General features: G+C 42.8%; 3 protein-coding genes across 5 annotated transcripts in view; 2 read left to right on the plus strand and 1 right to left on the minus strand.

The window, feature by feature from the left end:
- Nucleotides 1-132: 132 nt before the first annotated feature.
- RMND5B (required for meiotic nuclear division 5 homolog B) lies at nucleotides 133-9,501 on the plus strand. 2 transcript variants are annotated; one of them, XM_072631200.1, is made up of 10 exons: nucleotides 133-1,094; nucleotides 2,700-2,853; nucleotides 5,038-5,183; nucleotides 5,523-5,663; nucleotides 5,908-6,008; nucleotides 6,499-6,665; nucleotides 7,131-7,296; nucleotides 7,882-7,984; nucleotides 8,067-8,221; nucleotides 8,786-9,501. In XM_072631200.1, exons 2-10 carry the CDS (start codon nucleotides 2,715-2,717, stop codon nucleotides 8,847-8,849), a joined length of 1,182 nt encoding a protein of 393 aa, XP_072487301.1. In that variant the 5' UTR covers nucleotides 133-1,094; nucleotides 2,700-2,714; the 3' UTR covers nucleotides 8,850-9,501. The 2 variants fall into 2 exon arrangements, with proteins under 2 accessions (XP_072487301.1, XP_072487302.1); XM_072631201.1 differs by having other exon boundaries at nucleotides 133-1,084.
- Nucleotides 9,502-10,124: 623 nt separating this feature from the next.
- Nucleotides 10,125-12,691, minus strand: NHP2 (NHP2 ribonucleoprotein). The gene is made up of 4 exons (XM_072631206.1): nucleotides 12,496-12,691; nucleotides 12,266-12,335; nucleotides 10,723-10,828; nucleotides 10,125-10,467 (listed from the first exon to the last, which is right to left on the minus strand). Exons 1-4 carry the CDS (start codon nucleotides 12,656-12,658, stop codon nucleotides 10,342-10,344), a joined length of 465 nt encoding a protein of 154 aa, XP_072487307.1. The 5' UTR covers nucleotides 12,659-12,691; the 3' UTR covers nucleotides 10,125-10,341.
- Nucleotides 12,692-12,807: 116 nt separating this feature from the next.
- HNRNPAB (heterogeneous nuclear ribonucleoprotein A/B) overlaps nucleotides 12,808-27,061 on the plus strand; it is an 86,687-nt gene continuing 72,433 nt past the window's right edge. Inside the window, exons 1-2 of one of the 2 annotated variants that reach the window (XM_072631203.1) lie at nucleotides 12,808-12,894; nucleotides 24,947-25,096. The gene's annotated coding sequence lies outside the window, so the exon portion shown is untranslated. Of the gene's footprint in view, nucleotides 12,895-14,790; nucleotides 15,019-24,946; nucleotides 25,097-27,061 lie in introns of those variants that run through there. The other variant, XM_072631204.1, reaches the window with a different exon arrangement.

Below are 27,061 nucleotides of genomic sequence, written 5' to 3' on the forward strand. Positions count from 1 at the left end.
GAAGGTGAGGTTCTCTTCAAACTTCTCCAGCTTTGTTTGTAACCCCCTTTGACTGTACTCACTCTCCTTTGGACCACAGTTATCTGTACACGTCTTGTACTAGATTAGAAGTTCCTCGACAGCAGTGACATATCACACCTATCACTGTGCTATTCTCAGCTTTAGCACCAGACCTTGTTCAAAGGAAGCGATAAAATGTGGCAGGAGTAACTGAATGGATCATTGCTAGATCGGGGGGTGGTTTAAAATTCTGTCCTGTCGCAGGTTCAGGATATCGCATTTGGCTGTTTCCAAAGGGGTGGGACCACTTGGAATTAGGGAGAGAAAAGGGTGGGGACAGAGGAAATGGGATCATGGAATAGAAAACCACGTAGGGATTACACAACGGCCGACGGAAGGAAAGGCTTCGAGGACGGTGGGTACGGCATGGGTGGGGGGAAAGGAGGACGCGGCTGGGACAACGAAGCCCTGGCATGGGTTAGGGCCAGACGAAAACAGGTGGGCATGGACAGGGCGCGTGCGGCGCGGGGCACGTGCGAAGGGATGGCTTATGGAGATGCAGAAGGGGGTCCGGAGGGAGGATGGTGCACAGGGGATAGAAGAGGGAGGATAAGAACACCAGGACCACACGTGACGCTCCTGCCCCAGTCTCCGCCCCCCACCTCCCCAGCCTTCCGAGTTTTCACAGCCTCAGGTGGGGGCGGGGCAGTCCCTGCCAGGTTGCCATGGCTACACAGCCCTCTTCCGCCGGTGGCTGGGACCCGCTCTTTCTCTGGAATGGTCCATTTTTCTGGTCTCCTCCTTGGCATATTTCCCCCCTCCCAGGTGGATTCAAATGGTTTAGCCCCACTCTCCCGGAGCCTTCTCGATTTCTCTGCACCGGAAAGGGGCTAATCGGCTTTTGGAAGGTCTGAGTAGACTCTCCCCACGCCCAGCCCGCGGTGGACGGCTCCATGTTCCGTGCCTAGTACCAGCCACCCCCCTGCGGAAGCCGGCGCAGTGGACGAGTCCGAGGCCGTCGTAGCAACCGCCTCTGCTTCCGGTTCTGAGCTGACAGCGGCGCCGGAATCGGGCCGGGGCTCAGGTGAGCCGAGGTGAGCGACCTCCCCGACTCCCGAGGCCGAGCCGGGCCGGCCAGGGGGGTGAGGCGGCCGCGAGGGGCCTGGGCAGGGACGGCCGCACTGTCCGAGAAGATGGAGGCCTGCCTGACCCGGGGAGCGGAGCCGGGGCCTGGGGGCCCGGCCCGGGGATCCGGGACTGGGGGCGGCCGAAGCGAGGGAGGGACCTGGGGATGACCCTTGGCCCCTGCGGCGGCTGCCAGGAGCCTAGGTTCGGAGTTGGAGGACCCCGGGGCGGCGGTAGGGGAGGGCTCCTGCCTTCGCACGACCTTCCCTCAGTTCTCTGAGAGGAGACCCTCGAGTTCAGCCTCCACATTTTGTAGTTGGGGAAACTGCGGTCCGGAGAGTGACCACAGCCCTACGAGGAGGTGCCCGGCCTCCCGTCTTTGGGCATCTTTTAGTGGGGCCCGCACCTTTCCCCTCTCCGAGTCACTCAGCACTGCTCAGCAAGTGCACTTTGGGTGAACCACGCTATTAGCAGAACAGATCATCAACCATAGAAAAGGCGGAAAAATCACACTTTCTGTAATGCCCTCAGTCTTAGTATGGCGTTAGTTAGGCCCAAAGAGGGTAGAATGGAAACCTGGCCAGTTAGGGACTAAGTACGAGGAAGGACAGGGTCTGGGTGTTTGTAGGGAATTCCGGGTCCCAGAATGAGGAATGAATGAATGAAAAAGCATTTAAATACTTAACTGTGTGCTAAATACACTGAATGACCCATGAAGGGAGTAACAGTGTTATGAAATCACATGACCTTAACACTGAAGGAGCCTTTAGAAATCTGGCCCAACTCTTCCATTTTAAATACGGGAAAACTGAGGCCAAAGAGAGGGGAAGGAACTTGCCCAAGGCCACTGATGGAATCAGAGGCAGACCTAGGACTAGAACTTGGATTTTCTGGATGTTAGTCCAGGGCTTTTAGGTAATTGGGGTTGGGAGGTGAAGGAGCAGATGCTGGGAGGGCAGAAGGGGCAGAAGTTGAAGGAGTCTAGGGATTGTGTAAAGACGGGGAAATGTTATCCTGGGACAGGAGGTAAGGGAGTTGGAAATCTGGGCTTAAAATCCAACAATTTCTAGCTTTGGGATCACATACTTTACCTGTATGAACTGCTGTTTCCTCAGTTGTAAAATGAGGATTATAGCACCTGGAACTGCTTATTCATGGCATAGTTGTGAATAAATTGTTATGCAAACTTGAAAGGGCTATAGAAATGAGTTATTTATTCAGAAGCACATATGATGTGCCCATCACAGTGCCTTACACGTTTAATAAATGGTTGTTTTGTGTTGAACTGAAGGGATCCCTCATGATAGAAGCTGCAGGGTTCATGTTTGGGTAAGAGGTTGTTTGGGGTCATATTATAGGTGGTTAGAGAGTTTAGATTCTAGAACTGAATCTTTCAAAGACAGATGACAATGTTGGAAGCTGTTGAAAGCAAATGAGAAGAAAAGGCAAAGAATACATTCAAAGTCCAGGATCCTTGAGTCTGGGGACTGGATTGCTTTTGTATTCCCAGCTTCCTGTACAGCGTATGTGTTTAATAAATGTTTGTTGAAATGAACTCTTGATGCTTTCTTTAGGTTGGGGGCCCAGAAATGGAGCAGTGTGCATGTGTGGAGCGAGAACTTGACAAAGTTCTGCAGAAGTTCTTAAGTTATGGGCAGCACTGTGAAAAGAGCTTAGAAGAGCTGCTGCACTATGTGAGCCAGCTGCGGGAGGAACTCACCAGCGCAGGTAACTACTTTCACTGCCCTGGACCTCCAAGATGAAGTATGCTTTCATTAATATTTGTCAATTGATTGAGGTGGGCCAAGGTCAGTGAGGAGGTTCTTTTCCTGAAACCTAGTAGGTGTGTCTCAAAAGGAATTTGGCTAGGCCTAACTTACCTATTTCTGCAGTTGTCAGGGCACTTGAAAGAAGTAGTATATCAGTATGTCTAATTTGGGAATCATAGGAGTGGAAACTTCCTAGTTGTGAAGGATTGTCCACATGGATCAACATAATTTCACAATTATGTTTCTACCTCCTTCCAGTAATAATAATTCATCTATATATAACCCTGATTCGAACCCTCACCTTCCTTTCGTCATAATGACTCATTTATATAATATTTAAAGGTTTAAAAAACTACTTCCTTTCCAGTTTCCTACAAAAAATTTGCCACTTAGATGTTCCACTATCACTTCAAATTCACCATGTCCAAAACTGATTTTATCTTTCTCCTTAAACCCACTTTTCCTTCTTCACTGTTTTTGTCCATGACATCACTCTTCACTATTTCTCTGATGTTGGAAATCATAAGAGGATGTTTTTGGCTCTTCCCTTTTGCTTACCTTTCATATTCAATTAGTTACTGGCTTTGTTGATTCTGTCTCCACAACATCACTTGTATTTCCCCTCTTCTATTCCCACTTTCTCCACTTACCTGGATTATTGTGATGACCTCTTAACAAGTCTTCTCCCTTCCAATCTCTTTTTCATACTGATGCCAGAATAATCTTTCTTATGCATAGATATGATTGTGCTGTGTCTCTACTCAGAAATCTTTAATGGTTCCCATTGCTTACCAAATAAAGTTTATATTTCTCTTCCTTCCTCAAAGCCTTTCACATTCTAGGGATACCCTACTTTTCCAGCCTTATCTCATATTCCTTTCACAAACTCTAAACCTCATTTGAATTTTTCTCTGCCCACCCAGACATATTGTGCACTTTCCTACTTCTTTGCCTCTGTTCACACTATTCTCTATGTATGGAATGGTCCACCTATCCTGTTTGTCCATTGGATTTCTTCTCATCTACTAAAGCCTAACTCAAATACAGCCATCTCTAGGAAGTTTTCCTGTTTTTTCTGCCTTTAACCCTTTGTAGCACTTTTTTTTATATCCTTATAATGCACTGACTGTATAATGTTATGTTATATTACTTAGATCTGGAAGCCCTCTCTGCTTCATAAAGGTCCAGAAGGGTGAACCACAGTTCACCTTATGATTTTTTTCTTTTACATATGTTTTATGATATTTTCCCAGTATTGTGGTAATTTGTGGACCTGCCTTGTCTTTTTAGCTATACTGGAAATTTTTGCAGCTACTATATGAAAATAATATGAGTAACTCATTTATGTAGCACTTTGAGGTATACATAGGGATCATGGAATCCATAGATTTAGAGCTGGAGAGAACTTTTATAGGTTCTTTAGTCCAACTTGCTCATTTTGGAAATGAGAAACTGAGAAACTAAGAGATTTTTCTCTCCCAGTAGACATTAAGTAAATTGTCCAGGGACATATAGGTAGTAAACAGAGGTAAAATTTGAATCCAGGTCCTCTCACTCCATATGTAGCACCCTTTCCACTGTACTATACAGTCTCTTGCAGTTTTCCTTATATTCCTGTGTGATAGGCAGTACAGGTCTTATGTCTGTTTTACAAGTAAGAAAATAGCTTAGAGAAGTAAAATGACCTGCTCATGGCAACTGTTAGCCATAGGCTTTGAACCAGATCTCCCAATTGCAAATCCATTGTTTTCTTTACTACTCTATAGGCACTTTTCTTTGTTTTCTGTTCCTTGGTCATAGCTTCGGTCTTAAGGGGTTCATTGCTTGGCATTGGGCCCTGCATGTAGCACAAGCTCTGCATGGTGGTGATTAGGGACTGAAGGGCAGTTTTGTCCAGTGTATCCCACTCCTTTGAAGCTTCTTTAGTGATTTACTGACATTAGAGCTATTTGTTACATTCGTTACTTTCCCCCTTTGTATCCAGCAAGGTTCTCAGCTGACTGACAGGCAGGTGGATGGGAAAAGACAGGGCTGGGAAGAAGGAAAATGGCCTGTATCAGAGCAGGCTTCTGCCTGTGGCCTCTTTGTGACTCAGTGCCCCATTCTTCATGGAGTGATACCTAACTTAATCCTTGTTTTCTAGCTCTTCAGGGGACGCCTCTCTCAGCCACACTTTCTGTAGTGATGTCCCAATGCTGCCGGAAAATCAAGGACACAGTGCAGAAACTTGCATCTGACCATAAGGACATTCACAGCAGTGTTTCCCGAGTGGGTAAAGCTATTGACAGGGTAAGCACTGCTTTCACCTTGAAGTTCAGTGTCCAGGTTGTCATTTGTAATAGGAGATTTACACACAACAGGAACTTAAGAAAAGTTTCTCCAGTGTTAGAATGAATAAGATGCAAAAAGGCCTGGTTCAGAGGCTGGGGAAAATAGGTTTAATCATGGTTTTTTTCCTCTAAACTCCAATTACTTTTCCTGCATATGTTCTGGGTTGAGGGGTTTGGAGTTTAGACAAAACTATGGGAGCATAAAAGAGGACATGAGAAGGTTGTTGGAGCTGTTAGTGAAGGGAAAGTACACATGGCTGAGAGGATTCAATAGGCTCTCTCCTCTTCTTGTTACCAGAATTTTGATGCTGAGATTTGTGGTGTGGTCTCTGATACTGTGTGGGACTCTCGAGAGAAGCAGCAGCAGATTTTGCAGATGGCAATTGTGGAGCACCTATACCAGCAGGGCATGCTGAATGTTGCTGAGGAATTGTGTCAGGTACTGGGCTTCTTAAACTACTTTCCAGTTAATTTGGATTGGAGTAGGTCTGAGGGTATAGATAAGAGGGGAATGACATAGTTGGGCAGAGTTGGATTCAATCCTTAGGCAATTGGTAGAGTCTCACTGAAAATGAAGCCCTGAGTGTCCTTTCCTCCAAACTTATCCCGATCTCTAATAGCATCTAATGTACAGAATGCATGGAAGGTCATATATAACCCTGATGTGATCAATTTCTCCCTAGGAATCAACTCTGAATGTGGACTTGGATTTTAAGCAACCTTTCCTAGAGCTAAATCGGATCCTGGAAGCTTTGCATGAACAAGACCTTCGACCAGCTTTAGAGTATGGAGCAGGGGAAGGTTGCCATGTGGGATTCATGGGCTCCTGGTTGGGTTTTGTAGCTCTAAGACACCTTGAGAAAGAGCCCTGGCTTTGAAGTTGGGGAACAGTAAAGTAGGTTTGGGTCCCAGCTCTTAGAAAGCCAATTCTTCAGCTCTGTAACTCTGGACTTGTCACCTAATCTTTCTGAGCTTGTATTACCTGAAGAAAATGCTTTGCTTTGTAAACCTCATCCTGCCTTTGCTGTTCAGCATCCAGGCCTCTAGCATTGAACACAAATGATATCCCTGTTACCTTTATTTTACCATTTCACCATGACACTTCTGATCACGAGCTCCTTTATTTGGGTGATATGCCAATTTGTCAACAGCCTCATCTTTTTGTTATTTACTTCTTCCTGAATTATAGCTACCATTTCAATGGTGGCATAGAGTTTAGGGTATTCCCTCTGGAACACAGCTGAGTATTGAGGTAATCTCTCTCTCCTTCCCAGCTGGGCCATTTCAAACCGGCAGCGCCTGCTGGAGCTAAATAGTTCCCTGGAGTTTAAGTTGCACCGACTTCACTTCATCCGTCTCCTGGCTGGGGGCCCAGAGAAGCAGCTGGAAGCCCTGAACTATGCACGGCACTTCCAGCCCTTTGCACGGCTGCATCAACGGGGTGAGAGTGCTAGGGATCCAGGGGACCAAGAACCCAGCATGCAGTTGGCTGGTGGGTCAGGAGTCCTCTGGAAATTAGCTCCTGATTTTCTCACTGGACCTTAGAGGGACAGGAATGCCAATTTCCCCCTAATTACTTGTTCCATTTCATTTTCTACTCAAAATAATTAGGACCCACCTCTATCCAGGGACCTGGAGCTGTATGGTGTAGTGGAAATAAAGCTGCATTTGGAATCAGAAGACCTGGGTTCAAATACTACCTTTGCTGCTTACTACCTGTATGACCTTGGGAAAGTCACTTCTCTGGGTTGAAAAATGAGGGAGATGGCTTAAATTCCCTTCCAGCTCTAAACACTCTGTTCCCAGGACTTGGTGTAAAGAGGAGGCTATTGTATGTAGGTGTGGTGTTGGTCAAGCTCCCAGCATTCCTAGCCACTTCCTGAGCTGCCTGTGTATTGCTTTGCAGAGATCCAGGTGATGATGGGAAGCCTTGTATATCTCCGGTTGGGCATTGAGAAGTCTCCCTACTGTCACCTCTTGGACAATAGTCACTGGGCAGAGATCTGTGAGACCTTTACTCGAGATGCCTGTGCTCTTCTTGGACTATCCGTGGAGTCCCCCCTCAGTGTCAGGTATAGCTCAGTCCCTTGGGGACAAGTGAGAGAGGAGAGCCCAGTTTTTTGGGTAGTAACAGGACCTGGGCTTCCTTGTGTAACGAGATCAGAGGACCACAGATATACATAGAATTTAGAGCCAAGCTTCCAGGATCCTACTTAGCTCTAGGAAAGGCTGCATAAAATCCAAGTCCACATTCAGAGTTGATTTCTGGGGATAAATAGATCACATCAGGGGCATATATAGGATTACTTTTGTTTTTATATCCAATTTACTTTATTGGAAAAATATCCCATACAATAATTGCATTGGACATTGTAAATATCTTGTTCTGATAGTCCTTGACCTTGCTGTGGTGGAGGGAGAGTGTATTTTTTAAATTTCCAGTGGTTTTTCAGGTAGTTTGACTTCCTTTTAGGGATCTTTTTATTTATACTGTTGTCAATGTGTGCATTGTTCTTTTGTCAATTCCCTCATTTTAGAGGAAGGTGAGGCTCAGAGGGGAAGTGACTTGCCCAAGATCACCCAGCCAGTAGGTGGCAAAGCTCAAATTCAAACCTAGGTCTTGTGACTCAGAGCACTAAGCTTTTTCCTTTCTGCAGCTTTGCCTCTGGGTGTGTGGCACTGCCCGTGTTAATGAACATCAAAGCAGTGATTGAGCAGAGACAGTGCACGGGAGTCTGGAGTCATAAGGACGAGCTGCCTGTAAGTCCTGGCTGGACATGATAGGGTGGCAGCTACAGGGAGCGGAGCAGGGATGGAGCTCAGCGATGCCTTTTCTCCATAGATTGAGATTGAACTGGGCATGAAGTGCTGGTACCACTCTGTGTTTGCCTGCCCCATCCTTCGCCAGCAAACTTCAGATTCCAACCCGCCTATCAAACTCATCTGTGGTCATGTCATCTCTAGGGATGCTCTCAACAAGCTCATTAATGGAGGAAAGTAAGTTTTATTTTATCTCCTCTGAGAACATGAACTTGTGTTAGATAGCTAGTGCAGCATAAATTCACTTCAAAACTGATTGTCTACTGTATGCAAGGCCCTGTGGCAGGCATTGAGGATTAAATGTGACATAGGCCCCCCTCTTAAAACACTTTTATAATATGGGAAGCACAAGTATACCAACCACCATGATACAAAAGAGAGTGAGAGGTCCAGGCAAGATGTTATGAAAAATTGAAGGAGATAGAGATTCCTTGCACCTGGGCTTCAGTAGACAAGAATTGGGGATAGAAGGAATATGTCAGCCTCACAAAATTTGTGAAGGTAAAATAGTATGAAATAAAGCTAGAAAAGCAGGTTGGAACCAGATTATGGAGGGACTTGAGTGTATTATATTTTTATTTTGTAGGCTCTCCCTTGCCTGTTTTTGAGTAAAGGAGTAGTATCAGAACCTTGTGTTAGGGAAGCTTGTGGAGGCTGGATTGGAGATGGGAGGATCAACTGCAATATTGACAGATGTTCTGTTTCTGGTCTCTGAACCTTTGCTGTTTTCTCTTTCCTCAGACTGAAATGCCCTTACTGCCCTATGGAGCAGAACCCAGCTGATGGCAAACGTATCATATTCTGATAACAAGGAAGTCAGCTCTTTTGGTAAAGGGGATGTTCCCAATATGCCTTGGCTGGTCTTCCGTAGGGCAGATGAGACCCAGAGACAGACATGCTGTGATAGCCCTGTCCATGGTGTTTTGAAAAGCTGACTGAGAACAGCACCACATAGGAGGAGTTGGGGGGGCAAGGTCCTTTTGTTAGACCCAAAACATCTGTGACTAAGGAAGATGTGTGGTTTGGGGGTGTTTCTTCACTTTGGCTGTTGTCTGTTAAGCAGAGAACTGAGTTCTGGTGGACGGCTGCAGGTTGGGTACAGACACTGTTATCCCTGCTCCAGCACCTGATGCCTTTCCTTGTTCTGTTCTCCCTAAGCCCACTTATCTTATATGCACCCCTGTGCCAGTTGTTTTGCTTAATGTCTGTTTAAGGTAGCCACAAACATATAACATCAAGATATATTGCTCCACCTCCTTCCCCTTGTTATCTTGCACTGCAGTTTGTGTATCTAGATCTAGCTCTACAATCTTAGGTCTGCCCAAGTGTGGTGCCAGTCACTTACTACTGTACAGTGTTTCAATTGTATTTACCAGTTTTACAATGTAAATAGCCTAGGCAGACTTGGATGCAGCTGTTTTATAACTGAACAAATAAATCACTTGCCTTCTCTGTAATTACTCTCTCTTTGCATTTCACTTAATACCAAAGATTGGGGATTGCATGGGTAAGAAGACTACCTGCTGGGCCACTGGCTGCCTCACAGCTGATTGAAAAAAAAGCAAATGTATCAATAAGGCCAAAGGAAAAGAAAATCTGTTTTAGCCAGAAGAGCTCAGCTTTTGGGGGCAGAAGGGATGCAAGCAACCTCTTCTGATAAACCTTTTCTTCCTTGGAAGGCACTTCAAATTAGCTCCATGTGAAGGTATTAGGTGACCCAATTTTAAACAAAATTGGGATGCAGCAAAGTGCTATGATGCTGCCAACTATTGGTACATTTACTATGACTTGTTTTTGAAGACCTATTTCAAGCTTTGTAGGGTGTCTTGATGTACTACCCCTATTTGCTAGGTTCTAGTAAGACTCTGGAGTCTGAGCTCTCTCTAATGAGTAGGAACTGGAGGCAGAGGCCTTTCCCTGGGGCTTGCTCATTTTAGGGGTGGTGATGGTGGAGGCAAGGATTCCATTAGTCTTTCAGAATGGTATGTCAGCATTTTTCATTGGTTCCAGTGTTCCATACTTGGAAAAAAAAAAAAAATGAAACCAGAACCCTCCTACCTCCCACACAAACTACTAGAAATTATTTTTTCAAAACTTTATTTTACTGCTTAGTAGCAAACAGCCTTGACAACCACAATGTTACTGGCCAAAGTGAAATTACTGTTTGAGCTATCATAAAAAAAAAAAAACCTCTGGGAATGCCGGCAGGGAGATGATGGAGGGCCAGGCACAATGAAGCAGTCTTTTTCAGTCAAGAAGGGTCTACCAAATAATCATGAACTTCACACTACTTTTCTTTACAAGGGGACCGGAAGAGATTCTACTTCCTCCAGGCAGTCATCATATGTAGCCTGGTAGTCCTCATGTGGTTTAATCATGATCACGCAAGTTGGGCGCTTAGAGCCAGCAGCTGCTCCCAGATCCTATAAGATGGAAATAAAAGGGCTAGTTTTTCTTAAAATTTCTTTTAAAAGATTATTACTTGCTAAGTAACTTCAAATAATCATCATTGACAACTCGGAAATACCTCTTCAGAGGTTCAGGAATAAACACTTATCAGGACTAAGTCAGGAGACCTAAATTAACGTTATTCCTGTCTCTAAAATATCTTATTTTCACATGCTTTTATACTGCTAAAACAGGCAACATTGCAGACAGCAACTACAAAAAGTTCTTACCGTTTTCGAGGGAACATAGGCATAAGGCATACTCAGATCCTCACACATAATGGGGAGATGGCAGTATACCTCGATGGGTAATGTATCCCCAGCCAAAACCATAATCCTGTAATGAAATGAGTCATTTGTGTTTTCATCTTCTGTTAGAATGAAAAATTCTTAACTTGGAATATCTCTAGTCAAGAGGTTTTTTTTTAAGGGCAGGGACAGAAGGGGGTTAAGGACATGCATAATTCTTGGGTATTATGCTTGTGAAAAGTGCAATGGAAAGAATGGTTCCAGCTCCAGCCCTAACTTTTCAGACCTTGAACAAGTTACTCTTCCTTTCCGGCTCTCAGTTTTTTTGTTCTGAAATTCAGGGATTGGGCTAAATGCTAAAGGACTCTCCATGACTTTATCTTGGTGTTGAAACCTGAATGTATGGGGTTACTTTCTCTACTGCAGATCCCAACTCACTAGTAGGCAATGTTATTGATCCACCCCCAATACACCTTTTTTTAAAAAAATAATTTGTCTCTCCCACAATCTCCCTCCCACTGAACAATAAAAAAACCCTTGTCACAGGTACCCACAGTCCAGCAAAACAATTCCCACCTTAGCTATGCACCAAAATGAGTGTCTGTCTGCATTTTTAGCTCTCTTGCAGGAATCGAGTAGTGTATTTTATCAAGCTTCTGGACTTACAGTTTATCGTTGCATTGGCCAGAGTTCTAAAGCCTTTCAAAGCTTTTCTCTGCAATGTTGTTTTCAAATAAACTGTTACAATTTTGCTCACTGTGGTAAAACATCTGCTTGGTAATTATCAGGGATTAAGTTTTATAAAGTAAGGTGACATACTCAACTTCCTCTGACAACCAAAACATAATATGCCTTTTTGGAGACAATTTGACTCGTAAAAATAGTCCCTGACGTATGTCCTTTCTTCATTGCTAGACTGGGGACGGCAGGATAATACATTTAGATCTCTGAAGCCAACCCCCACATTCTAAAGATGAAGCAGTTGATGCTCAGGGCATTGAAGTAGCGTTCAGAGTCACAAGCCAGTTAAGTGTCCAGGTAGGATCCGAGAGGCCATTTCCTTGGCTGGATCCAGCAGTCCTGACTAGTCCAGGTCGCCTCTCATGGCTTACTCATCTGTGTATTTCACACAGTAGGCACTCAGTGAATATGTGATGGCGGAATGGAAAAAAAGAAGGCTGAGAGTTTTAATTTGCTCACCTGTGTGGAGTGCACTATTACTAAACCAGCCTGGTTTCTGGAGGAAGGCCTGAGAGAAACGCCAGGCATGGAGGAACTTCCATGGTAATGCTACGCTGAGACAGCTAGGGTTGGAGTCGGAGACACACGAGCGCAAAGCGTGCCTCAGACGTTAGCTGGGAGACCCTGCGCAGGTCACTTAACCTTGTCGGGAATAACAGCACCTACCTTAGGGGGCTGTCAGCGAGGTTCAAACAACGTGTGCAAAGCCCTTCGCAAACCTTAAAATCCTATATAAATGTTGGCCTTTATCACGTCTAAGACGCAGGGGGTCGTCGGCGCTTACCCCTTTTCCCCTTTGTTAAGGAATTTCTGAACTTCCTTCACGCCTCGCCGGATCTGCTTCTGCTTCACGGCTGGAAGGATCGGAAGAGTCAGTTCTGAGCCTGCCCCTCTCACTCCTCGGCTTCCCCATTCTTTCTGCCCGACTCCCTCCCTTCTCCCTCGGCTTCCTCCTCGGCTCCCCCTTCTTTCCCCACAGCCACAAACGCAGCTTCTCCGTCCTCCCCGGCCCACCTTTCTTGATGCACTTGTACAGTTTCCGAGTCAGGCGGCGGGACGCCAGGGGCTGCGCAATGGGGTTCAGGTTCGACAGCATCTCCTCGTAGGTGCGCTCAGGAGCCCCGGAGCTTTCCGGCGCCGCCTCCGACTCCTCCACTTCCCGCTTTACTTTGGTCATCTTCACGGTACCGCCGGCTCCCGAGGTCGCAAGCTTCGGATGCTCCCAAAGCACGAGCGAGCCACCGCTAGAACGACTTCCGGGTTATGCGGCCGCGCCCCGAGCGAACTCGGCGACGTCACGGTCTCCAGGCAATCTGAAGCGAGGCACAGGGAAGTTCCCGCCTCCCGCCCCTTCTCAACCAATTGTCGTGGCGTCTGGATCTCGCGGCTGTGGCAGCGGGCCGGAGCTCCAAGGCAAGCTGGGAGGAGGGCAGGCTCCAAAGCTCCTGGAGCCGGGAGGCGGGGCCCGGGGATGGAGGAGGAGCCAGAGGCTTAGGTTCGAGGCGGAGCCCAGCGTGGAGGGAAATGGGAGGAGGGAACAGAGTGAAGTGAGGAATGAGTCTCGGGAAGAGGCTTGAGTTGTGGAGCGGTACAAGGTGCTGGAGACTAGTGCGGGGCAGTACTTGGGTCTGGGACGGCAAGGAAGCCACTCCCGTGGAGAGGAAAGGGCCGCATTCTGGATCCTGGGAAGGCGAGGGGCGGAGCTCTTGGTCATGAAGGGGTGTGGGCTCTGGAACTATTTAGGAAAGTAGCCCTGAAGCGCTGAGGGTCCTTTTCCCGGTCACTGACGGGGAGGAGGCGGTGCCAGGAAGTGGATTGGGCCCTGAGCCACCGAGGGGGCGGTTTCATGGGGGTTCAGGACCGGCAGGGCCTTCTGGTCTGGAGAAGAGATAGGACTTGAGGCAGTAGAGGGCGGGGTCCAGAAAGGGGTAAGACTTGCAGGAGGTCCCAGGGAAGCGGATAGGGCTCCGAGGCAATAGGGGGCGGGGTCAAAGTGGGGCGTGGCCTTCCAGAGGTGTTTGGGGAGGAATAGGGTCCTGAGGCAATAGGGGGCGGGGCCAAAAGTCAGCGTCTGGGGTGGGATTGGGTGCGGGGGGAGTAGGGGGCGGAGCTCCGAGGGGGCTGGATCGAGTTGAGTGTTAGACTCAGCGCCGAGGTGTTAGCGGAGCTCAGGCGTCCTGGGGTCTGGTGGCTAGCATATTCCTGCCTTAACCTTGCTTCTGGGATATGATAATTTTTCCCTCCCGAGCATCCTTCTTGGCCTCTTCCTCCTGGCACCCTCTGCTCTTGAGGCAGGATGAGGTGGCCTGTCTAGTGGTGGCGCCTCTGCGACCTGCTGGGCTGGACTTGCCGGGTGCGCCGGGAGCCCTGAGCGTCCTCCCTTCCCGGCCAGAGCCCGGAGGCTTACTGGACTGCCTGGAATTGACTGAGAATATGGGGCTCCTAGTTCTCTGCCACCTATACCCCATGGCTTCAGTGTGGGTTTGTGCCCCCGAACCCTGAAAGGAAGTTTCCCTGGTCCGTTTGGCTTTCTGTGGTTTCCCGGTCCCAAAGAAAGACGCATCTGTTTGTTTCTTCCTTACCTGGAAGGGACTGTGTCTCCGGGTCAAGACTGATAAAAATGCGCATCACACGTCTTTTCACCACTTTGGGTGAGTCATATTGCTCCACTCCCGGATTTGCCGTTTATCATTTGACCGAGATTTAACGGTTTTGTGCCTCAGTTTACTCATCTGTAAAATCAGTTTGACTAGATGATCTCTGAAGGACCCTTCCACGTTAGCTTTAGGCTGTGACGCTAATTAATAATATCCCAATATGAAATGAACTGCTCCTGGAAGTTCGGAGTTGCTAGTTACTTATTAGACTTAAAAGCTTATGAGATTGAATGAACCTCCTGTTGAAGTAATGTAGAGAGGAATTCTGAACTGGGGGCATAATTGGATTAGCCGACCACCTAGAGCACTTCCAGCTCTATATAAATGAATGCTTGAAATCCATGTACTTGTGAAGCCTCCCCATTCTTCTTCCCCAATTAAGGGCAACAATAACTTAACTAGTTGAGAAATATATATTTAAAGAAGGATTGTAAAACACTTTACTAGCCATATATTTTAGGCTAGTGAAACAATGACAGGAATGTAAAAGTGGAGTAAACCTATTGTATATGGGAAATATTTCACATATTCATCAAGGCATTCTTGTAGAAGAGGTCACAATCCATGAAGTCTATGAGGTAGTGCTTGCCACATAATAGCTACTGCAGTAATGACTTGAGTTGAACTGAGTAGAAGGTGAGAGGGTCAGTGCAACTTGACTTGTTTTAGCCAGACACTTATGAGCTGATTGTTAAAGATCCATAAAAACTTGAGGTCTTAATTTAAAGCCTTATTAACTAGAGTCTCCTTTTTCTCCACCACTTAGAGTAAAAAGAAAAGTTATGGGATTTCACAGGAGAGGAAAAAGGGGAAAAGGAAAGAAATGAAGGTTTAGGCAAAGAATGACATTTTTGAGTTTCCTGCTGTTAACTTCATCATGGTATAATTTTTTCTGCTTTTGTTTATCTCTTTAATTGATCCACATATAGCTATGTGAATGAATTTTCAGACAAAGGAATTACTTGGTTTATAAAGACGAACTTCAGGATGCTTTTGCAGGAGTTTGCTATGAAATTTACCATTCTTTGCTTTCAGAATATCTTTTTTGTTTTTTTGTGGAGGTGGGTGGGAGGAAAGAGGGGGGAAGGTCCTTATACTGTTTAGAAAGTGATTTGCTAGAGAATTTGGGAAATGGTGATAAGGAAGTGTTTGTACTTCAACAATTCAAATATCTGGGGCTTTATGGGTATAAGTTGTTCACCCATCTCATCTGTATCTGACTCCTTGTGATCCCATTTGTGGTTTTCTTGACAAAGCTGCTGGAGTGGTTTGCCATTTCCTTCTCTAGCTCATTTTACAGTTGAGGAAATTGAGGCAAAAGGGTTAAATGACTTGTCCTGGGGCACACAGTTAATAAATGTCCAAGGTCAAATTTGAACTCAGGTCTTCCTGAATCCAGGCCTGGGGCTTTATCCACTGCCACCTAGCTGCCATAGGTGTGAGTACTTCTGCTAGTACATATCAAAACCCTCAGCAGCCTTGGACAATCTTAATGAATTGATATGGCTGAAAAATTCATTCATTTAATAATGGATCAACAAACTCTGGTTTTGAACTTTTCTATAGTTAGCTTGTCTGTTGATTTGCAGACAGACTTGGTATGACATTCCAGAGGCTTGAGCTCTGTTGACATATAACTTTGAAGAACCCAGGATTACCTCCTTTGGTCCCTTATTATGACACAATGGACTTTAATGAGGGTGAGGGGAAAAGATTTTTGGAAGTGCTGGTAAGATGGTGAGAAGATTAAGATTGATCCTGTATCACTTATTTATTGATCCTATTTACAATTACCTGTAACTGTTTTTGTCCTGTAATTGTTTAAATCATGATTCTTTGTTTCTGAACTTAGTTCAGAATTTAGCTGGCCTGTAATGGGTTAATTTAGAAATCCAGCTCCCTGTTAATCACTGATCTGCTCTTGCCACAAGGAATTTAGCTGACCTTGGGGAATGCTTGTAGAGAGTTCTGACTAATATCTATACACCAAGCTATCCTTTAAGGATGTCTGCTTTGCATCTAGACTCTTGAGAGGGAAGGAATGGGGTTGTTGCTAGTTCAAATTACCAAACTTCCAACCTTTCATGTTGCTCTTGACCATATGCTGTCACCTACCCAGTTCTGTTTTTTGTTCTGTATTCCTCAAAAACTATAAAGGGGGAACTATCCTTTTGCTCAGGGTCTTTGGCATAGATGAAGACAATCCATCGACCCATTTATTGACAGGCAGCAAGCCCCTGTTAACAAATGTTATCTTGCTTATAGAATTGCCTCAGTTTACCCTTTTGTTAAATTTCAATCATGACAGTGATAATAATTGTTGAGGTGTACAGTATTGTATGGTTTATAAAACACTTCACATATGTTCTCATTTAATCTTCACAACAAAATTGTGAGGCAGGTAATATCTTCAAATTAGGAAAATGAAGGGCTCAGCTAATAATCGGTAGAACAGGCACTCAGGCCCAGGTCTTATGATTCAAATCTAGTATTCTTTCTGTAGCTGCCTCTTGAGAATTAGATAACCAACTTCATCAAGTTACTGGATTCTTGACTCTCCTGGTCAGAAGATGGACCTGACACTTGGACCAGGGTACCTTTCATATCATCTTACTATGGCAAACAAAACTTAGACATGAGACAGAATTAGAGAACTTACAAATATCTGATTGTGTATGTATGTTTACATACACCTCTTGAACATGTGAAATATTTTTTTTAAACTCAAATTCTTTACATTTCTCTTCACTAACTTTCATCATATTCAATCCAACCCAATGTTCTATCTTGCTATCCAGTGTGTTAGTCATCCCTCCCAGTTCTATGTCATCTGCAAGTTTGGTAAGCTTGCCATTTATGCCTTTAATCCAAGTCATTGATAGCAATTTTAAATTGCCCGGGACCAAGTCCCTGTTCTCTTTACTAGAGATCTCCATCCAGTAAGATACTGAATCATTAATGATTTTACTTTGGTTCTGACTATTCACCCAGTTCTGAAGTTGTGTAACTGTATTATTGTCTAGCAAATGTTTCTCCATCTCTTATATCAGAGAGCATGAGATATTCTCCCCTCCTTATATAAAGTAATAAATAGATAAAAAAAGGTGTGTGTGTGTGTATGTTGTGTGTGTGTGTGTGTGTGTGTGTGTGTGTAGTTACTCTGGCATGATGTGCTCTTGCTAAAGTCATGTTGACTCTCTTACCACTTCCTTTTCTAGGTGTCCACTAATCAATCATTCAGCAAGCATTTATTAAGTACCTCCTAAGGCCAGGCCCTGTACCAAGTGCTGGAGATAAAGAAATGTAGCAAAGGGAGATGTGTACATAAATAAGTGTATCCAGGAGCTATGCAAAATGAGAGCAAAGTAGTTTGGGGAGGATTAGAAAGGAAGGCAAGTGAGACTAGAACACAGGAGAACTGAAGGCCGATTTAAGAAGGGTGAAAGGTTGGAAGATGACAATCAGAATTCAGCGTCATAGAGGTGTGCAACGTTTATGGGTTACAAGAGCAGTGGTATGATGCCCAACCGCTTTGGATGCCTGAGGTAGAATAGATGTGAGAGTAGGGGAAAATGATATTCTAGGATGTTTCAGGGGAGGGAATTCACATGAATATTGAAATTACCAAGAATGAGGTCATGGTATATGGGGTACAGAGGAAGACTATGAGTCAAGTATTGGTTGAGAAAGGAGGGAGAGGAACCTGGAGGTCAGTGGTCTCAAATTAGCAAGCATGTATTAGATATCTACTATGTGCTAGGCACTGTGCTTATTAGGGTTGGACATACTAAGACAAAAGGAAAAAGAATCCTTGCTCTCAAGGAACTTATATTTTACTGAGGTGTAGTGGGTGGGGAGGGAATGCAGCATAGAAACACACACACACACACACACACACACTCAAGATAAGTTGAGGAACAAGACAACAGTAACCACAAGGGGTTAAGGAAAAATTTCCCATACCATATGGCATAAGAACTGAACTATGAAAGAAACTATTTTCTAAAAAGCAGCGCTAAGTGCATATATTCCAGGCTGGAGGATGATGTGTCTTAGGAGAAAGCCGTGTTTCTGTGAGGGTGAGAAGATGGAAAGAGTGTGTAGAATTATAGGGAGTCTATTTTTTTATGGGTATAGGGGGGTTTTTTTGGTTTAAATTTATTTAATTTTAGTTTTCAACATTCACTTCCATAAGCTTCTGCATTTTAAATTTTCTCCACCTTCCTCCCTGGCCCCCACCCATGAGGAGTTTATTAAAAGAGAGCAAGGCAGGCTAAAGGAGTGTAAGGAAGAGAGAAAAAGGCGTAAGGCTGAGTTGGATGGTTTTTTATTCAAACTTGTGATTTCATTGGAAACCCCCTTTATTGGTGCAGATTGGCAGCTCATTTATGATTTAGGGATCATAGATTTAAAGTTAGAACTTATCCTTTGAGAGTTGACTGGGGCACTGAGATAACTTGCCTTTTATAGTTAAGATTGTCAGAGAGTGGTTTTCAGGATTTGAATGTGTTTTTTATCTAATTTTTCATGAAGCAGGGAGGTAGGTAGCACATGAAGGATTTTTCACTTTTGCAGACTGATACTGAGTGATGAGGATGCTTGGAAGAGGAATTTGTTAGCCAGAGGAAGTATTGGGATGGAGATGCATTTTATACCAACATTTTTAATTTGAATTCTGTTGTGGAAATGCTTCTGCTAATGATGTCTCCTAGTGCACTCAGCACAACCTCTGAAGCTGAGATGCAACAAAGTATGGATCAGTTCTCTGCTGTCTGTGCTAATTTTGGCTTAATAATTAATACCAAGAAAACACAGGTGCTCCATCAGCCACCACCACACCATCCATACATAGAACCATAGACTACAACAAATGGAGAAGTTTTGAATGCTGTGGATAAGTTCACTTACCTTGGTAGTGGCCTGTGAAACATGGATAGTCTACCAGCGCCATGCCAGGAAACGGAATTGCTTCCATTTAAACTGTCTTAGGAAGATTCTGAGGATCACCTGGCAGGATAAGGTACCAGACACTGAAGTCCTTGCTCGAACTGAACTGCCAAATATTCAAACTATGCTTCAGACAGCGCAACTCTGATGGGCTGGCCACGTTGTTCGAATGCAAAATGTATGCTTGCCAAGAAGACTATTTTATGTCGATCACAGGGTGGTCAGAAGAAGTGAAACAAGGACACGCAAGGTCTCTCTCAAGAACTTTGAATTTGACTGTGCAACATGGGAGACACTGGGTCACAGGACCGCTGAGCATGGCGTGCCCACATAAGAAAAGGTGCTGTGTTCTATAAGCAAAGCAGAATTGAGACAGCACAAAGTAAACATAGGATGCACAAATTTGGGATATCCACCCCAAATACTCACATAGACTATCTGTGCACAACCTGTGGTAGAGCATTCCGAGCTCATATTGGTCTGATCAGCCACAGTCAGGCACACTGAAATTTCATGGTGATGTCATTTTGGTCCTCTTTGGTCCTCTTTGAAGATGAAGGACAACCAACCAACCAACCCTTCATTTTACAGAACAGGGGCCAAAAGGGCTGATGGTAATGGAAGATAGAAGAATGATGTGGTGAAGGGAATTTATAGTCTGAGGCAGTATGACCAGTCATTTCACTCTCATATCACTACCAGCTCCCTCCCCTCTACCCGCCATGCCCCATGCATCCAAAGTGTTCACTTATTGAAAGCTACTGACTCTTCTGTGGAGTATGGGATGTGGGTAGGGCAAGGTGTCCACTAATACAGTAGTTTCTAAACTTTTTGGATTGTACATTCCTATCAGTTAAAAAAAATTGGGAATGCACTCCAAAATATGCATATTTACTTGTTTATTGATTATATACATGTACAACCATACTGATGATTATGTAATTATAAAACTTACATACAAATAGAGAGACACTGAATTTGAATAGAGAAGTGATATGGTTCAACCTGTGCTTTAGGAAAATTCTTTGGCAGCTGTGTGGAAGACGGAGCAGAAAGGGGAGAGACTTGAGGCAGGGGTGCCCATTAGGAAGGTATTGCAGTAGTCTAGAGCAGTGGTTCTCAAAGTATGGGGTCTGTGGACCTCTGAGGGTCCCTGAGACTCTTTCAAAGGGTCAAAACTATTTTCATAATTAAAATACTCCTTCTATTCACATATCTTTTATGTAATTGCATATGTAATATTACATATTTCTTATCATAGCCAGATTTTATTCATATAGTATAGCCAAAACAACATATTATAACAGATTGAATACAGAAGCAGATATGAGAATCCAGTTGTTTTCTATTAAGCTAGACATTGAAGAAATTTACAAAAAATATGTAAAATAATGCCACTTTTCTCACTAAATTGTTTTGGGTAAAAATAGTTATTTTTAATAAAATATTTTATGTTAAAATGTATTAGTTTATTATATTATTTTTAAATGAATTAGCAAATAAAATACTTTTAAAATTTGTCAGTTTTAATTACTAATACGTTAATTATCAATGGATATAAACAAAAGTTATTTAGGGTTTTAAGAGTGTGAAAAGTCCTGAGACCAAAATGTTTGAGAACTCCTGGTCTAGGGAAGCGGTAAATGAAGGCCTGTGCTAGAAAGGTGCCTGTGTGAAGAGGGGAACAACTGTGAGAGTTACTGTGGAGTTAGGAATAATAAGATTTGTTGTCAGCTGTGGCTGGATGTGTGAGGTGAGAGAGAGTGAGGCTCACAGGGTGACAAGCTGTATTTTCAACCTGGGTAAGTGGAAAAATAGTGGTGCCTTGGATAGAAATACAGAAGTTTGGAAGAAGAGTGGGTTTGGGGGAAAGATCATGGAAAGATAGCTAGGATGCAGATTGCAATCATCTGTTGCCTGCGCATCCTGTAGGAGTCACTTTATCCTACCAAAAACAAAAAGGAAAACTTGGCTTTTGTAGACTCTTAACAGGATTTTACTGAGGCAGTCTCTTACCTGGGTGTATGCTCAGAGCAATGCAAGCAGGCCTTGAGACAGGAGTGCCAGTAATCAGGTAGTGGTTTAATTAATTAGTTTCATTATGAGGAACAGATTTGCAAATTGGGAATTCTGCTGATCAGAATTCCACCTTGTTGTAGTGAAGGCAGAGATTATATACATAAATCACAATGGGAAAGGTTGGGGGAAGGTGGATTATAAACCATCATTTCCCAGACCCTGAGTGGTTTCCCATGACAGGCCCACAAGTGGAAGACTGTACAACAATTCTGGAGTCCTGTGGGAGCAATATTGTTCAGATCTTTGAGGGTCGTTACTTAGTGGGGTGCAGGACCAGAGTTCTGTGACAGGAACAGATTCTACAATCTTTGATTCCCTTCTCTTAAGGTACCCAGGCACAAGAATTCAGTGATTGATTGTGAGAGCTTAGTCAAGGTTTTGATTGATCATTTCAAGTTGCATTGTGAGCTTCTGACTGCTAACCTAAAAGAAGCAATTCTGAAAAATTTAAATATTAGTATTCATTATATATATATGTATATATATCTTATCGATTAATATGAAAATCATAATTCCCTTCACAAGACCATGCTCTACAATGCAGAACTTACCTAATTCACCTCTTTCCCAGGCATGCCTGCCATGGTTGCAAGGTGATTTGGGGGCATAGTGTTTGTATGGAGGGCACCAGAATTTGGCTGCATAGTTGCTGATGTGTGTTGGGGTTCAAGTTCTAAGGAGCCAATGCCCAGTGTAGAAGAAAAGAAGTTGGAGTTTGCATAGCTACTGGAAGAGCTGTGTTGAAGACAAGCCCAGCTACTGACTATTTTGAGGAGGGTGGGATGTTGCCCATCTTCTACCTTCTGACTGGTTGATCATGCACCCCTTTGGGGCCATGCCAGGTCTCCTACTTCTGAAGACCACTGGGCCAGAAGACTTTCAAGGTTCTTTTCAGCTTAGACAGTTTGTGATAAGAATTGACAGGGCCATTCTGTTGTAAGCATTCTCTTCCCTCCTGAAAAGCTGATTTTTCTGCCTTTTCTTTCTTTTAAGAAACTAAGAAAAAAAGATTCTGAACTTAACCAAAAATCTGAACATATCCACATAGAACAGAAAGAGAGGTTTAAATGTGAAACAATGAATATCTATTCTGCATATGATTTGCTTTCTTAAAAAGTATATAATACATTTAACATGTTACTTCAAAGATGTCCTGCTTCTTTTTATTTCCTTTTGAACTTCCTTCTTTTCATTGCATTTTAAAAATGCTTCAATGACCCTCTTCTTTTTTTAGAAGGGACAACACAATCACTAACTCCCCTCTCACACATTTCCCTCCACCCCCATATTAAAAAAAAAGGACAAAGTCCTTATAAACATGGTCAAGGAAAGCATTCACACATTGGCTGTGGGGGGGTTTTTTGGGCAGTTTTTTCATGGTACATTTTGAGACCATCACCCTTCTGTCAGGAGAGGGTAATAAGCACTATACTTCATCGTGGGATCTCTGGAATTATGGTTGGTCATTGCACTGAGCAGACTTCTTAAGTCTCTAATAGTTTTTATTTTCATTGTTTTTGTTGTTGTTGCATAAATTGCTTTCCTGTTTCTCCTTACTTCACTCTGGGTCATTACATACACTTCTCAGGTTTCTTTGCAGTTGTCTGTTTCATCATTTCTCACAGCTCAAGAGTATTACATTATGTGTCATAATTTGTTCAGCAGTTCGTAGTTTTGTTTTGTTTTTTGCTTTTACAGAAACTGTTTCTATAGATATTTTTATATAAATGAATCCTTTTCTCTTTGTTCTCTTTGGAGTACATATTCTACTTTTTCTAAGATACTAATTTTCCCCTTATTGTACTGTAGATACCAAAATAGTATCTCTTATTTTGAATATATGATTGCTAAAGGGTAGCAGTTTTGAGTCTCTTATTCCTTATGACCCTTTGATGTTCCTCAGAGCCTTGTTTAACTTCCTCATTTTGGGCTTTAGTTTCCTCATTTGTAAAATGAAGGGATTGAACTACTACAGATTCTCTATGCTCTTAAGTCCTGTGAAAATGGCAAGAAAATATGCTGAAATCACAAAGATCTAAACCTAACGTACTCTCACTGATGATATTTATATGTTGTGCATGAACCCTTTGGTCTCTAACAAATGTAGAGAGTAGGAATGCTAATTAATATCAATTAGCCTTACTCTGAAAATTGAATCTTCCCTTCTAGTTTGATTTCAGGTGTTTCATATGCACAGTTATGAATTTTTTTTACTGTCTCTGTGGGTGTATTCAGTACCCTACTTAAATGTGACAAACTGTGTGAGAATTGAGAAACATGGCCTTGTGGTGAAGGTAAAACTAAAATATCTGCCTAGTCAGGTAATCTCTGGGATGTTAAAGTTCATAATAACATGAGACTTGTGAGGAAGACTAAGGACAACAGAAATGATTTGTTGAAAGTATTTTAAAACAGAATAATCCCAAGCTGCCCCCTGCTACAAAAAAGTCCGTCAGTTTAACACCACATACACTCTCCTGGGGTATTGTTAGGTGGTGCCGTGTAGAGCACTGGACTGGGAACCAGGAAGACTCATTGTTCTGAGTTCAAACTTGGCCTTAGATACTAGCTTTGTGACCCTGGGCAGGTCACTTAATCCTGTTTTCCTCAGTTTCTTCATCTGTAAAATGAACTGGAGGAAGAAATGGCAAACCATTCCAGTATTTTTGCCAAAAAAATCCCAAATGGGATTATAGAGAGTCAGACATAACTGAAAAGACTGAACAGCAATGATATTCTCCTGGTGATCCTGTATGTTTACAAATCTTCTTGCCACACAAATTCCAAAAAATTAAAACTGTAGGTGACCAAAGGGCAGTGGAAAGACCTAGGGTTTATACCCTCAGGTTGTAGGATACATGATTTACATGATTTTCAAGTGTTATAAATGCCATAATCAAGGACATATGACTGGAAAAGGAAGTGTGCTAGTCATATGTTAGGAATGTGGGCTAACAAATGCATAAACCATATGCTGTGCTGGTATTTGTGAAATATCAAAGAACTAGGAGAAGTCTCTAGAACTCATTGGGTAGATTCCCTATGAATGTTACTGTGTAAACCAGGTGATTGTATTATGCGACCTTATTCCAATAGTCATGTTATTTCTTTTGGTTGGAGTCAGGACTCATTAACCTCATTGCTGAAAAACAATTATGGGAACCTTGGGAGGAACTGACTACCAGTGATTACTCCATTTTAAAGTTTATGATAGAGGAAAGGAGAGTTTGACAGTCAGATAGTCACTGTGGATTTGGGGGTAACAGATTTCAAGGCTTTCAGAGAAGAGACAAAGGTAGGATCCTGTGGTCCTATGTTCAAGGTAAGTTGACCCAAGAGGGATAGGAACCTCCACAAAATTGTAGCAGAGAAGAGGAAGGGAATTGTCTAAAGAGACCAAAAAGGACATACAGGGGAAGCATCAACCATTTTAGATTTTAGAAACATGCATATGAAAGTTGGAAGCAAGGGCAAGGAACTAAAGGTGAATAAAAACACATTGTCTTATGAGAAATCAGGAGTTTAGAATGAACCAAGGCCCATGATGAATGCTGAAGGTTAGAAGGGGGAATTTTAAAAAGACTTTTAAAGAGTTTATTAAAGAAACATTATCATTTTTAAGACAGTTCTTCTCTTCCTGTTTAATTCTGGACCCAACTTGTTGGTGGCAGGAGGAAAATCAAAGAAAGAACTACTGCTGGAGGTTGATACGATAATAATGAAAGATAATGACAAGATTGCATTACCCAATTCATACTTTTTTTTTTGTTTTCTTTTTCGAGGTGAATGATGTTTGGCCTGAGAAGGATAGAACAAAAAACTATTTGCAGGGAATAGAAAACCAAGATAAGTGAGGACTGCTGTCAGTGCTGCCCTCACCAAGTTTGCCATCAAGCCTGGATGAACTGTACCCTAGGTTAATGAAAGAACTGGTGAGTGTGATTTTGTTGAGTTACTGTCACTGATCTTTGGAAATCATGAAGCACAGGCGGGGTGCTTGCAGGACTGGAGACATTCATATTTTGTCCTAGTTTTCAAAAAAGGGAACCTTCGCACTATGGGCTGGTTAGAACCCTACATATTGAAAGGATAGTATATGAGTATTTGTTCCATGACCTGATATAACTAGCACAAATCTCATCCACAAGCTAGCGCATTTGGAGTTCCTTACTATCCATAGGGAATTTCTCTAAAACTTGGACTCTAACAGAGCTAGATTTGTGCTCTCTTTCAGAGAGCATATGTTTACCACTTTTATGCCTTACCTGATGTTAACATTAATGACCTGTGTTATCAAGCTAGGTCAACCTTTGTTTAACTATCTGGAATCTCTGAATAATTTTGTTGTATACTAGATATATGTTTGTGAAAGCCTTTAAAAGCAGGATTTTCATTTTTATAATCAAATAATAAGTATAATGGGTCTTGCATTCTCCATATCTGTCAGTCAAATGTGTGGTAAAGATGTAGACTACTGTGGAATATAATTTGTTAAAGCCCACCTGCTCCTTGCTAATACCTTTACTGAGGATGCCTATGATATGCTTGTGCATGTTACTTTCATAAAATTTCACATATGTGGGAAAGTAGGTACATGAGGCTGTAGTTATTAATATTCTCTCAGGTGTACCTTTTTGATGTTAATCAAATGTCCAGATGTTTTTTCATGCCTTTGATGTCTTCTCTTCCTTCGGAACCTTATGAATCATAGTCTCAGTGCCTTTGCATTTGTGTCACTTCTAGTATAGAACTCCACTAGGTAAATCTGCTCTAAACCAGCCAGTCTTCCTGATTTTGTTCTTTTTTATTATTATTTATAAATTCTACCTCTTAAAGAACTAGGGAATTCAATTGCAGAATGTAGCAAATCATTTTCTTTTGTATTATGTTTTGGTTTGTTTTATGATTTCTCCCATTCATTTTAATTCTTCTATGCATCGTGACTAAGGTGAAAATATATTTTATAGGAATGTATGTGTAGGATCTATATAAAATTGTATGCCAACTCAGGGAGGGAGGGGGAAAAATCAAAGTTATATGAAAGTGATTGTAGAACACTGAAAACAAATAAAATAATAAAAAAAATCATTAGTTGCCAAAAAAATAAATTCTACCTCTTCTTTAAGTATACCCAGGATTGTGACATTAGATTTCAAGTATGGTGGTTCCACTGACCTTGGTGGTGCAAAAAGTTTTTTATAAAAATATTTGTGGATATTTTCCATTTTTCTTAGTCTTGTCCTCCTTCCATTTTCATCTTTAAATAATCTTGGAATAGCTTTGCTTAGTTGGATCTCTTGGCAAACAACTTGCTGAGCTTCCTAGAAAGATCAGTAGCTACTCAGAGTTTTACCTGAGCATCCACAGAGGAAAAACCAGGATGATAAAGAGGGCCGTTTAGATGGACAGCCTTTATCTGAAATAAATGGACAGTGAATTAGGCCTAGAATTAAATAAGATGAAGAAAATTGGATTGCCTTGGGAAAATTGTACAGTTCCTTTAAAGAACCCAAACTTCTACACATATATGCATACATATACACGCACCCCCCCCACACACCCATGCACATAGTACTAGTTTCAAAACTGTCCTGCTTCTCAGACCTATTATCTGAAGTGACTGTTAATTTTCTACATCTACTTTTCTTTTCTGAAATCCTTGCCTTTAATAGTAACAACGAAAACACTACCTGTTGCCCCTAAGGTCTTTGCTTTTTTGCCCAAGACTTTGTAATTATTGGTAATGCCTTCCGGGAGTTCCCTCAGGTAGTATCATTTGTGCCCACTTGGATCACCTAAGGGAGATAGTAGTCATCACGTTTGACAAGTCTTGGGAGATTTATTACATCTTTGATACATATATATGTAGACCTCTTTATGGTTATGACATCTACAGA

The sequence above is a fragment of the Notamacropus eugenii genome, chromosome 1, assembly GCF_028372415.1.
Source record: "Notamacropus eugenii isolate mMacEug1 chromosome 1, mMacEug1.pri_v2, whole genome shotgun sequence".
NCBI lineage: Eukaryota > Metazoa > Chordata > Mammalia > Diprotodontia > Macropodidae > Notamacropus > Notamacropus eugenii.

What these genes read in the sequence shown, in the direction of transcription:
- RMND5B (XM_072631200.1), top strand. Translation starts at nt 2,715, where the DNA reads ATGGAGCAGTGTGCATGTGTGGAGCGAGAACTTGACAAAGTTCTGCAG. An exon ending in TTGCTGAGGAATTGTGTCAG is followed by an intron (nt 5,664 to 5,907) that starts GTACTGGGCTTC and finishes ATTTCTCCCTAG; the next exon opens with GAATCAACTCTGAATGTGGA. An exon ending in GAGTCCCCCCTCAGTGTCAG is followed by an intron (nt 7,297 to 7,881) that starts GTATAGCTCAGT and finishes TCCTTTCTGCAG; the next exon opens with CTTTGCCTCTGGGTGTGTGG.
- NHP2 (XM_072631206.1), bottom strand. Translation starts at nt 12,658, where the DNA reads ATGACCAAAGTAAAGCGGGAAGTGGAGGAGTCGGAGGCGGCGCCGGAA. An exon ending in GTACAAGTGCATCAAGAAAG is followed by an intron (nt 12,336 to 12,495) that starts GTGGGCCGGGGA and finishes CGATCCTTCCAG; the next exon opens with CCGTGAAGCAGAAGCAGATC. An exon ending in CTTAACAAAGGGGAAAAGGG is followed by an intron (nt 10,829 to 12,265) that starts GTAAGCGCCGAC and finishes ATTTCATTACAG; the next exon opens with GATTATGGTTTTGGCTGGGG.